General features: G+C 43.0%; 1 protein-coding gene across 1 annotated transcript; it reads left to right on the forward strand.

Annotated features, from left to right (window-relative positions):
• Positions 1 to 238: 238 nt before the first annotated feature.
• ndufc2 (NADH:ubiquinone oxidoreductase subunit C2) lies at positions 239 to 10,706 on the forward strand. The gene is made up of 3 exons (XM_078545217.1): positions 239 to 493; positions 6,464 to 6,607; positions 10,506 to 10,706. The coding sequence occupies exons 1-3, from the start codon at positions 355 to 357 to the stop codon at positions 10,553 to 10,555; spliced, it is 333 nt and encodes a 110-aa protein (XP_078401343.1). The 5' UTR covers positions 239 to 354; the 3' UTR covers positions 10,556 to 10,706.
• The last annotated feature ends 1,026 nt before the right edge of the window (positions 10,707 to 11,732 follow it).

An 11,732-nucleotide genomic window follows, 5' to 3' on the forward strand; every position in this document is an offset into this window, starting at 1 on the left:
TTTTCCAGCATTTTCTGTAATTGTTGTAAAAAAAAACCCATCTGGTTCACTGATGTCCTTTAGGGAAGGGAATCTGCCGTCCTTACCTGGTCTGGCCTACATGTGACTCCAGACCCACAGCCATGTAATTAAAAAAAAAATGCCCTCTGAACAAGGGCCATTAGGGATGGGCAATAAATGCGATGCCTGGTAAAGCAGTTGGTGACCTGAAGAGGGCGGCAGTGCGGGTCGGAACGGTTGTTACCAGACGCGGGTTGTCCACCCGGAGCCTTGAGGGGGTGCTGGACCGTCGGGAGTCATCCCTTGCCCTTGAATTGCCGTCCGGGTCGGGTACTGGGTGACCGCCGCCGGGAAATGGGTCTCCTGCCGGACAGAGCGAAAGTGCTGCCGCCGCCGGGCATCGTCAATAGGAACAGCGTGTGGCTGGGGCTCATCGGCTGGACCACGGCGGTCCTGCAGAACGGCCTGAACCGCCGGCCGGCGCTCAAAGCCGGTGAGTGAAGATCAGGAAAAGCCGCGGTCGAGGCCGAGGCCGAGGCCGAGGGGGGGGGGGGGAGGGGAGACGCCGAGGCCGAGGTTGAGGCTGTGGGCCTGGCCCAGTAACTCCCCCCCCCCCCCCCCCCCCAACACACACACACACGGAGCTGGGCTCACTTACTACCCGATTTTACAGTGAACACCATCAATATAAACATAATCATTGGCGAGAAGTCCACTGATATCTTTGCACAGTTTCCCCCCTCCTCTCCGTCAATAATTGACAGCAATCTGCCTGGGGGAGGTCATGCATTTGGTGTCCACTGTCCTCATACCCAACACCACCCCGGTGTAATATTTACTGCAAAAATTAACCCTGTCATTTGCATCAGTTTCTGTGTATTGTCGCAGTTTCGTCTGACAACTCATGTGTTGTCTTTGCAGATTTATTCAGTGTTGCTTTTTCAAAAAAAAAACAGGCTCGTTATTAGGAACATTGGAACAGGAATGGGCCATTCAATCCCTTGAGCCATATGGCTGATCTGTAACAACTTCACGTGTCTGCCTTTACTCCATATCCCATAACAGCTTTAATTATTTGACTGCCATGTGACTACTTCCAAAGTAAAAACATAAAGTGCTGGAAAAGCTCAGCAGGTCTGGCAGCATTTGTGGAGAGAGAAACAGAGTTAATGTTTCTAGTCCAATATGACTTCTTCAGAGTGCTTTGTTGGTTGCAAAGCACTTGGGACATCCTGAGGTTGTGAAAGGTGCTATATAAATGCACATTTTTTTCTTAATTAATTGAAAGGAGCTCTTTAAATGCTTCTAGTAAATAGTGTCAAAGTTTGGCCTGGCCGCAATTAAGATGCAACCAGAAAGAGGAGAGTGTGGCATAGTGGTAATGTCACTGGACCAGTAATCCAGAGGCCCAGGCTAATGCTCTGAAGACATGGGTTCAAATCCCACCATGGCATCTGGTGGAATTTAGATTTGATAAATCTGGAGAAAACAGCAATGAGGTTGACTCTTAGATGGCCTGAAAAGTACCAAACTGTTACTGAAACTGGATGGACTACCCAGCAATGACCTAGAATAACCAATGCTTCCTCGTGCCAAAATTGCGAGAGCTCACTGAGTTTTAGACAATGGTAGGCCTCAACATTGACGATGGGCAAAGAAACCTCATTGCCACCAACTGCCCTCCCTCGGCTGATGAATCCATGTTGAAGAAACTGGAAGAAATTCTGAAGGTGACAGAGGCACACAATTTGCTCTGGATGGGGAACTTCAATGTCCATCTCCAAGGCTGTAAGGATCAGTGTTTACAATCTCAGCTATTTACAATCTAAAGTAGTTAAAGAGACAGTATCTAAGTTGGCTGATGATATAAAGCTATGTAGACAGGTAAGCTGCAGGGAGGACACAAAACAATATAGGTTATGAATGTGTGAAGTTATAGAATAGAAAAGCAGAATGTATGTTTTAAAATTTGTAAATGTTGATGTTCAGAGAAACTTGTGTGTGTCTATACAAGGAACGCAGAAAATTCGCATGCAGGTGCAGCAAGCAATTAGGAAGGCAAATAGCACGGCCTTTATTGCAATAGGATTGGAGTACAATAATAAAGAAGTCTTGCTACATTTGTACAGAGCTTTGGTGAGACCACATCTGGAACACTGTAGTTTTGGTCTCCATATTTAAGGAAAGATATACTTGCATTGGAGGTGGTACAGTGAAGGTTCACTAAATTGATCTTTGGAATGAGGGGGATTCCTATGATGAGAGGCAGAGTAAATTGGGCGTATGTTACCTGTAATTTAGAAGAATGAGAGGTGATCTGATAGAAACATACAAAATTCTGAAGGGGCTTGACAGGGTAGACACTGAAAGATTGTTTCTGCTAGTCTGGGAACCTAAAACATTCGGCGGGGGGCGGGGGGGGGGAGGTGGGGGGAGGGGGGGGCGTAATCTCAGGATAAGGGAATCATTGAGGACTGATGAAAAATAATTCACTCAAAGGGTTGTGAATCTTTAGAATTCTCTATCCCTAGAGGGTTGAGGGTGCTCCATTGTTGAATTCTTTTAAGGCTGGGACAGATAAATTTTTAGTCTCCCAGGGAATCAGAGATATGGGGACTGGGCAGGAGAATGGAGTTGTAGCCCAGGATCAGTTGTGATCATGTTGAATGGCAGAGCAAGCTTGATGGGCTGTATGGTCTACTCTTGCTACTACTTCTTGTGTTCTTATATTCTTGAGTGGCTTGGTAGTACCACCTCTGAATGAGCTGGCTGAGTCCTAAAGGACATAGCTGCTAGATGGAGCCTGTGGCAGGTGATGAAGGAACCAACAATAGAGGAAAACTTACTTGACTCAACCTACCAGGACAGTATTGGTAGCAGTGACCACTGCACAGTCCTTCTGGAGATGAAGTCCTGTCTTCACATTGAAAATGCCCTCCATCGTGAAACCCTACCAAGTTAAATGGGATAAATTTAGAATAGATCTAGCAACTCAAAACTGGGCATCCATGAGGCACTCTGGGCCATCAGCAATTGAATTATGTCACTCTACCATTATAATCAGGCCAGGGGATCAACCCTGGTTCAGAGTGTAGGAGGGCATGCCAGTAGCAGCATCAGACATACTTAAAAATGAGGTGTCAACCTAGTGAAGATACAACACAGGACAACTTGCATGCCAAGCAGCTTGCAATAGACAGAGGTAAGCGATCCCAAACTGTGGCTGAACACACAACACAACAAATGGCAGATGCGCCCAAGATAGATTGCATGGATTTCTCAGTATTGTAACATCCGGTAGTGAATGGTGGTGGCCAATTAACTTATCAGAGGAGGAGGCTCTACAAATATGCCTGTCCTCAATGATGGGGGAGCCCAGTACGTCAATGTAAAAGATCAGGCTGAAGCATTTGCAGACGTCTACGGCCAGAAATGCCAAGTGGATGATCCGCCTTGGCCTCCTGAGGTCTACAGCATCACAGATTCCACTCTTCAGACAATTTGATTCAATCCGTGTGATATCAAGAAATGGCTGGAGGAACTGGACACTGCTAAGGTTATGGGTCCTGACAGCATTCCAGCAATAATACTGAAGACTTGTGCTTGCTACAAGATCTGACTTACCTTTGCATCAGGTGGAGCAAGTCCTGACAGGCATCAGGAGTTTTTGCGCATGTGCGCACCGGCGTTTGTAGATCTTCGGGCTGAGGACAAGGGCCCAGTGTATCTGCGAGAAGCAAGGAAAAAGAAATAAAACGGCGCGAAAACCTTGATAATGTGACCGAGAGCGGAGCGCCATATCAGAGAGAGGCCCCAGAATGGGTCAGGGAGAAGCCCCAGTTAAAGAGAGAACGGGGGAAGGAACCACAAGGAGGAGGAGACTACTGGTAGGAACCACTAGAAAGAGGAACAAAAAAAAGGCTCCAGCAGAAAAATTGCTGCAGTTGGCAGGCTTTAAGTAATGAGGGCTCGGGAAAAACTCAGGAGATCTGAGAAGGTAGCAGAAGGCTGGTGATTCCATGCTGCGGAATGTTGGGGCAAAGGTAACACTATGGAGGAGTGGTGTTCTGCTCACGGTGACTATATAGCTGAAGTTTTGCTTGCGAATTGATGCCGGAATGCAGACTCGAGAATCCAGGGGAACGGAGTCTCAGGAGACTGGATTGAAACCCTGCGAGGTGAGCTGTTGTTGAGGCAGTCTGAGTTGGAGCGACCTTTGGGGAGAATTCCAAGGTTAGGTCTTTTGAAGGTAAAGACTGGAATCCCTCGTGAGACATAGTTTCAATGAGATTAGTTGACTGACGGTGTTTGCTGAAGTCTGGATGGGTTGCTGAGAAATCCATGCGATTTATCTTGGGCGCATCTGCCATTTGTTGTGTTGTGTGTTCAGCCACAGTTTGCCTGTGAATTCACAAGAAGCTAATATTAACCCTGAATGTTTCAGTATAAAATAGTTATTGTAAATTGTTTTATCTTTCTGGATTTGTATAGTAAAGTTTATTTCTTTGTTCAAAAAATGTGGAATCTTGTGCCTTTATTCTCTTACTAGGTACCTTGTATCTCAAACTTTTGTCAACTTTAAAGAAAAAGTTATTGGTCCTAACCGGATTGTACCCAAAACTGTTGGGTCCAGTCCAGAATCGTAACATTCTCCAGAACTAGCTGTGTCCCTAGCCAAGCTGTTCCAGTACAGCTACAACACTGGTATCTACCTGACAATGTGGAAAATTGTAAGCCCTGTCCACAAAAAGCTGGACAAATTCAACTCGGCCAATTGCTGCCCCATCACTCTACTCTCGATCATCAACAAAGTGATAGAAGGTGTCACAACAATGCTATCAAGCGGCACTTACTCAGCCACAGCCTCCTCACTGCTCAGTTTGGGTTCTGCCAGGGCCACTCGGCTCCTGACCCCACTACAACCTTGGTCCAAACAATAGCAAAAGAGCTGAACTCAAGAAGTGATGTGAGAGTGACTGCCTTTGATACCAAGGGGGCATTTGACAGTGGGGCATCAAGGAGCAAAGTGAAGTCAATGAGAATCAGGGGGAAAACTCTCCACTGGTTGGAGTTATACCTAACACAAAGGAAGATGGTTGTGGTTGTTGTCTCAGTTCCAGGACATCACTGCAGGAGTTCCTCCGGTAAGTGTCCTAGGCCCAACCTTCTTCAGCTGCGTCATCAGTGAACTTCCCTCCATTTTAATGTCAGAAACAGATGATTGCACAATTCGTGACTCCTCAGATACTGAAGCAGTCCATGCCCATATGCAACAAGAACTGGACAACATTCAGGCTTGGGCTGATAAATGGCAAGTAACACTAGGACCATATAAATGCAAGGCAATGACCATCCCTAACAAGAAAAAATCTCCCCTTGACATTCAATGGCATTACCATTGCTGAATTCCCTACTATCAACATCCTGGGAGTTACCATTGACCAGAAACTGAACTAGACCAGCCATTTAAATACTGTGGCTACAAAGAGGCTGAAGCCTGTCCAACTACCAAGCACAAGTTAGCAGTCCGATGGAATACTCTCCATGTGCCTAGATGATTGGGGCTTCAGCCACACTCAAGAAACTCAACACCATCCAAGACAAAACAGTCTGCTTGATCGGCACCCTATTCATCAGCTTAAACATTCACCCTCTCCACCACTGATGCACAGTGGCAACTGTGTGCACAATCTGCAAGATGCACTACAGCAACTCACCAAGACTCCTTTCAAACCTGTGACCTACACCACCTAGAAGGTCAAGGGCAGCAGATGCATGGGAACACCACCACTTTCAAGCTCCCCTCCAAGCCATCCTGACTTTGAATTATATCGCCATTCCTTTGTTGTCTCTGGGTCAAAACCCTGGAACTCCCTTCCTAACAGCGCTGTGGGTGTACCTACACCACATGGATTGCAGTGGTCCAAGAAGGCAGCTCACCACCACCTTCTCAAGAGCAATTAGGGATGGGAAACAAATGCTGGCCTGGCCTGCGACTCCCACATCCCCTGAAAGAATAAATAAGAAGAAACTGAGTGTGACCTTTGAACACCAGAAAGCAGGAAAGACATGTAAATGTCATCCTGAGAAGTACTGAAGGAGAGGATTCATGATCCTGCTTTCTAAAGAATAAAGGCTTGTGGTCTTATCATTTTTTGAGGCGAATAATTGGAGCTTAAGGATGGCTGAATGACCAGCTACAATGAGACTATTACACGTGAAGCTTGGTTAAAATGTCAGTGAAACCTCAGGATGAGAGGTTAGGGTTTTCAGATGAAAGGACACACTCATGGCTTGTTCATATCGTAGCCACTCTTGTAAGAACTGGCAGGCCTGTATCGAAGAATCTTTTGTCATTTTAATAGGAATGCCTGTTGAATAAAGACTGGTGTCGCTTAATTTTATGTTTTGTCATCTTATTCCATAAAACAGGCCAATATATAACCTGTTGCTTTGCCTGCAGGTGTGCACCGGCAGCTTCTTTTTGTCACTGTTGGATGGTTTCTTGGCTATTACCTCACCAAAGTGGAAAATTACAAGACTGCCAAATTAGACCAAGAGATGCTGCAATATATTCGGCAACACCCAGATGACTTTCCTGAAAAAGGTACATAATTCATTGAATGCACACTGAAAAAGCAGAAAATATATAGGGTGTAAAGGGATGTTTGCTGTTTAGGTAGGTGATGAACTGTCTCTAATAAAGCATTCTGCAGTCACGCACATGACTTATAATGAAGGAATACAGAGCCTAGGTAGAAAGATCTGCAGATTAATCAACTACATCTCAGACAAGCTTAATCTGTAATGGTAAGAAATATATATCTCCAGTAAGGGTTGTTCCAGTTTGTATGAATAAATTTAGGGTACATGAGCGGGATCATGTGATCCGTCTGGAGTCTAGCTGACTTTAAAACCTGGATGGTAATTTGTAAGGATCAAAGGGAGCACTCCAATTGTGTTACTGAAAGGGAGGTGACCGAAATTTACATTTGAGCACAATCACGGCCGTTGCTATGTCTACAATCAAAATACTTGAAGCCTCCTGAACCTATAAAGATATTACTGGTATCAAGATTGTAAATAGTTGTGCTGAAACCTTTATCTTAGAAACAAAGATGAAAGGATTTGTGGTCAGCGATAGCTAATTAACATTTCTACTTGGAGACAAGACTAAGGGTTCCTGTTGCCATGGAGAAGGGGTTAGGGGAAGCCATTTTTGAGATCAAGTTATGGCCTTGCCTATAAATCTGTTGTTAGCTGTCCCATGATTCGAGGATGACATCATCTCGGGGTTGTGAGTTCCTGCCATGGGCCCTCATGTGACTGAACAGGCCAATTGTCGACCTACAGGTCTTTGAGCACAAGGGGCACAATGTCTCACGAAGTAGTGGGATCTGGAGTGCAGGATTTGCTTCCTTTCCTTTCCTTCTCCGCTACGGCTCTGTCTCATTGTTTTGTTTGGACACAAAGCATGTTGCAACTTGATGGCCATGTTGTCACCATTTTGAATGATTAGTAGCAAGCTCCTCCCATAATAAATCCAGGGATATCACAGAGAGAGTTACAGCTTTGTCTTGTGTAGTTTACAGATCACTGAGAATCAAGGGAGCAAGAGATAATTGTTAGCCAGGCCTGGACCTTAAGCAGAGAAAACACTAACTATCATTCACCACACACAATGTGGGTAGGAGTTCATGCTTAGTCTGTAGTCAGAATTTGAGAGAGGAAAGGAGACTGGAAGATTTGTCTAGCTTGGAGCTAGAGGAAGAAAGCTACAGTAATCTTTGTAGTAAAAGGCAATCAGCAGCCAGCTTGGTTGGAACTTGGAACAGGCAGAGAGCTGGGAGAAAGTAGTCTGTGTCTGTCCAAAACCAGGACAAGGAGGGTAGGAGCCATTAGAACCACAGCATGTTCCTGATTTTTAAATCACTAAGCACTAATGCAGTGAGGCTCAAACTTGAGTTGAGAAGTCCACAGTGGTGAGGTTTTGAAGGAAAGTTGAAGAGTCGCTTAGCCAAAATCTAATGGAAGAATCCCCATGAAATCTCATACATTGAAGAATAGCTGGAAGGCTGAGGAGAAATTAAAGTTAATTCCAGAGAGTTGCGGCATACTTGGTTTGGTTCCAGAGAAAGGAGTGAATGTACCCTCACAATCTTTCATAAGGGAACTCTTGGGTGGAATTAGGAAGTAAAAGGGCAACTGGATTTACACCCTAAGCCTTGACAAACTGTAGTGTTAAATTAGTAGTGCTTGCTTTGTTTATTTTTTTTATACACAGGAAAGTCTGTTCTGTTTAAAAACATGAATTCTTGTGATGTAGTTCTTTCAGTTGGTCTCTGGGTGTTTGAATATCTCTTTATAAACACTAATGTCTCTGTAGAGATAGTAACACTGGATAATAAGTAGCATAGCTTATATTTATTGATTGTAAAAAAGACATCTTGAGTTGGAAAATCTTGCTGAATTTTTCCTTCTAAAGCCAAGGGAAATAAGGCCATTTGTAGTATACCGGCTGCTCTCTTGGCTGAGGGCAGCATAGACTGGGGATTGAATCTGGTATCATCTTGGGCTGAATGGCCCAGCTACACTCGAATCAAATTTAATAAGCTCCTTAAATTTATCTCCATAGAATTCTGGGTTTATCTAAAAAGTCAGAAATATAATTTTTTTAAAAACGAAAACTTGAGCCCAGAATTTTCTGAAAATTCGCACTACACTAATGACACAACAACCAGTAATGACCTGGGACCATCTTTCATTGAGGTTGCGGTTTCAATTAGACTGTTCAGATGGTGGTTCACCGAAGTTCGAAAGTTAGTTCTGGGCATAGAATTTGTTAAAAACAGAACTTGCTTTGTGATATTGTTAAAAGTTATGCTATGAATCAAAAGTTATGAATAATAAATAGCTACAAATCTGAAGAGGTGACCATTGCAATTATTTATGGGATGCTGATTATTTTTAAAGTGCCACCCAGCATTTCTCATCTAGTCTGATCCATTAATGACGTTTCATAGTGAAATATATTTTTCAGAATATGCTGCATATACAATGACTTTTCTCTCTGGTAAACATTAAAATTCATAAAGTGATAAAGTGAAGAATTGCGGACATACGTCCCAATATCTTCTGGACATGCCTCACTAATGAAAATTGAGTGACTGGTGCCTTTGCACAGGGGCGCTGCTTCAGAATTCCTTAAATCACTACTGCCATCGCATTAATGTATGACCATGAGTTTCCCAGCCACTCTTGACTTTGGGTCAGTGCTTGAAGATGGGGGTGAGCATTGATCTTATTTATAGCTATCGTTGCCAATATTATGATTGCAACAAATTCCTGGTCTGAATCTGGGGATGCCACAATGGACTTTGGTCTCCTTTCCTCCGACTCCTCAATCAGCCTATATGGATGAAACTTGCTGTGTCTTGTTATGACCTATGTGAAGTGCGTTAACTTTGTTTCAGTCCAGTTTCATGTGAACAAAATTACCTATTAATTTAGTACTCTGCACAAGAGAGTTCAAAAGAATAGCTGGTAGAGTAGGCAGTATATATTAATGCACCATTGGAGCACTCTGCCCAATACAGGAACATGCTGTTCCTGTATGAACTTGCAATCTGCCTAAACTAAACCTCTCTGTTCTTTTTTTAAACAAAACTGTCTACATTACCCCCGTTACAGTAAATGGGCCAACATCTGCACTTTAAGAAAAAGCACAGAAAGCAGTTTATGATTGTGTTAATTTGTAAAGGAACAGTTTGTGGAAAGTACATGCCAATGTGTCAAATCCCATCTTCAAGATTACCCTCTGTTACATCAATGTAATTCTCTTTTTACCTTGGGCTTGTAAGCTAAGTGAGAGTGCCAGTTGCAGGAATTAGATTAAAATAGATGAACATTTGTTTTACTCTGGACGTTTGCAGTCAGCAAAGAAAAGAAACCTTCACTCCCATCAATCTAGGATGGATTTGGCCTATGTCTTGTGGTGAAAGGAAAATTACTTAAAAATTACTGCTGTTTCTTACGACACCCCTTCACCTAGTGCTGTAACCGAGAAGTTGGCTTGTTTAATGTTGGTAATGTGTTGAAGGTTAATGTCTCTGTCAAATAGTAGGCAGAGGAATGTGTGCAAATGTGTTAAGCATTCATTTCTTGGCTGTGCGGGTCTGTTAGTTAGATGGAGTGAAATGCATAATGCTACCAGTGGCGCAGGTTTAATCCCTGTACCGGCTGTGGTAGTTCATGGAGGCCTGTCTCCTTGCCTTGTCCCACACATGTAGGGCACCACTCCAGCTATATCAACAATCGCCTCCTTCCTGATGGAGAGAGATGTCTGTGGCCCTTTGTGGGCTATGACTAATTGCTTCTCTTTCAGGCTAGCTCTAACTCCCACTCCAGTCCCAAGAACTGCAACTTTGTATTTTGGGTCTGCACTGGAATTATTGGTCCTTTTTAATTTTTAAGAATGATTAATTTTCTTATTTGTTTCTTTTCAGAAAAAAAGACATATGCAGAGATTCTGGAGGATTTTCATCCAATTCGCTAAACCACTCGACAGTAACTCTTAGTTGACTATGTTGGGTAATTGGTATAACTCACATGACTGTCTTATCAGCTGATGTATGAAAATATTCTACAGTGTGCTTATGGTCTTTCTCATTGTAAATTACTTCATAATAAATTATAAGAACTAATTATTTATGTTGTTTTTATTTAAACCTGATATTAAATGTAGCATATTTTACAGCAATCAACTAGTCTCACTAAGCTTATGGCCATTGATCTATGTGTCCTCAGAGTGATGTGGAAATTTGAGACAGACAGTAAATAGATTATTGCAGTGCAGTTTAAATAACCTTTGAGGAAAATTGGCTAGAAATACTAGAAACTCAATCTATTGCACCCTTTATGTGATAAAGTCCATTCCTACAACAGCTCGCATTTATATAGTACCTTTAACATGGTATAATGTCTCAAGGTGCTTCACAGGAGCGTTATCAAACAAAATTTGACACCAAGCCACATAAAGATATTGGTGCAGATGACCAAAATCTTCGTCAAAGAGGTTGGTTTTAAGGAGCGTCTTAAAGGAGTTTGGTGCCTTCAGCTGTCAAGGCCCTAATGGTGGAGCAATTAAAATCTGGGATGCTCAAGAGACCAGAATTGGAAAAGCATAGAAATCTTGGAGGTTATAGACCTTGTTTCCCTGGGTGAAATGTCAACTTCAGTTACATGGAGAGTCCTCTGGCCAAAGCAATTAACAAGCAGCATAAAAGGAGGGCTTCTCTGCAGTGTTTGTTACTTTATATTTGGCCTGTTCTAATATTTTACAAGAAGGATTAAATGCTGTCTTTTTGTTTAAAGATTCCTATATGTTATAATCATCAAATGGCATTGAGTTTTCGAGCACCAAGCGCCGACTAAATATGGTGTAAGATTAATTAAGGTTTATTCCCCACTGCTCAGTTTTCAATCTGAGCTCGGTTGAATGGGATGGTGCAGTGCAAAATCAAACCCAAAAGCAAAAAATTACCCTCAAGGGAGAATGCAAATCAGACAAGGAATTATAATTGCTAACCCCGAACCCAGAAGGGCCACAAAACATGGGTCCACTTTTTTTGTACTGTAATGATGAGTATCAAGTAAAATATTTACTGACTTTTGCTTCTGTTAATCTATCTTGTATTAATTGCAGATACCCACACACCTTTTGAATTGAAGCA

The sequence above is a fragment of the Cetorhinus maximus genome, chromosome 7, assembly GCF_964194155.1.
Source record: "Cetorhinus maximus chromosome 7, sCetMax3.hap1.1, whole genome shotgun sequence".
In the NCBI taxonomy this organism is placed as follows: domain Eukaryota; kingdom Metazoa; phylum Chordata; class Chondrichthyes; order Lamniformes; family Cetorhinidae; genus Cetorhinus; species Cetorhinus maximus.

Coding starts and splice junctions, on each gene's coding strand:
- ndufc2 (XM_078545217.1), top strand. CDS start 355: ATGGGTCTCCTGCCGGACAGAGCGAAAGTGCTGCCGCCGCCGGGCATC. Junction 494..6,463: donor CCGGCCGGCGCTCAAAGCCG/GTGAGTGAAGAT, acceptor CTTTGCCTGCAG/GTGTGCACCGGCAGCTTCTT. Junction 6,608..10,505: donor AGATGACTTTCCTGAAAAAG/GTACATAATTCA, acceptor GTTTCTTTTCAG/AAAAAAAGACATATGCAGAG.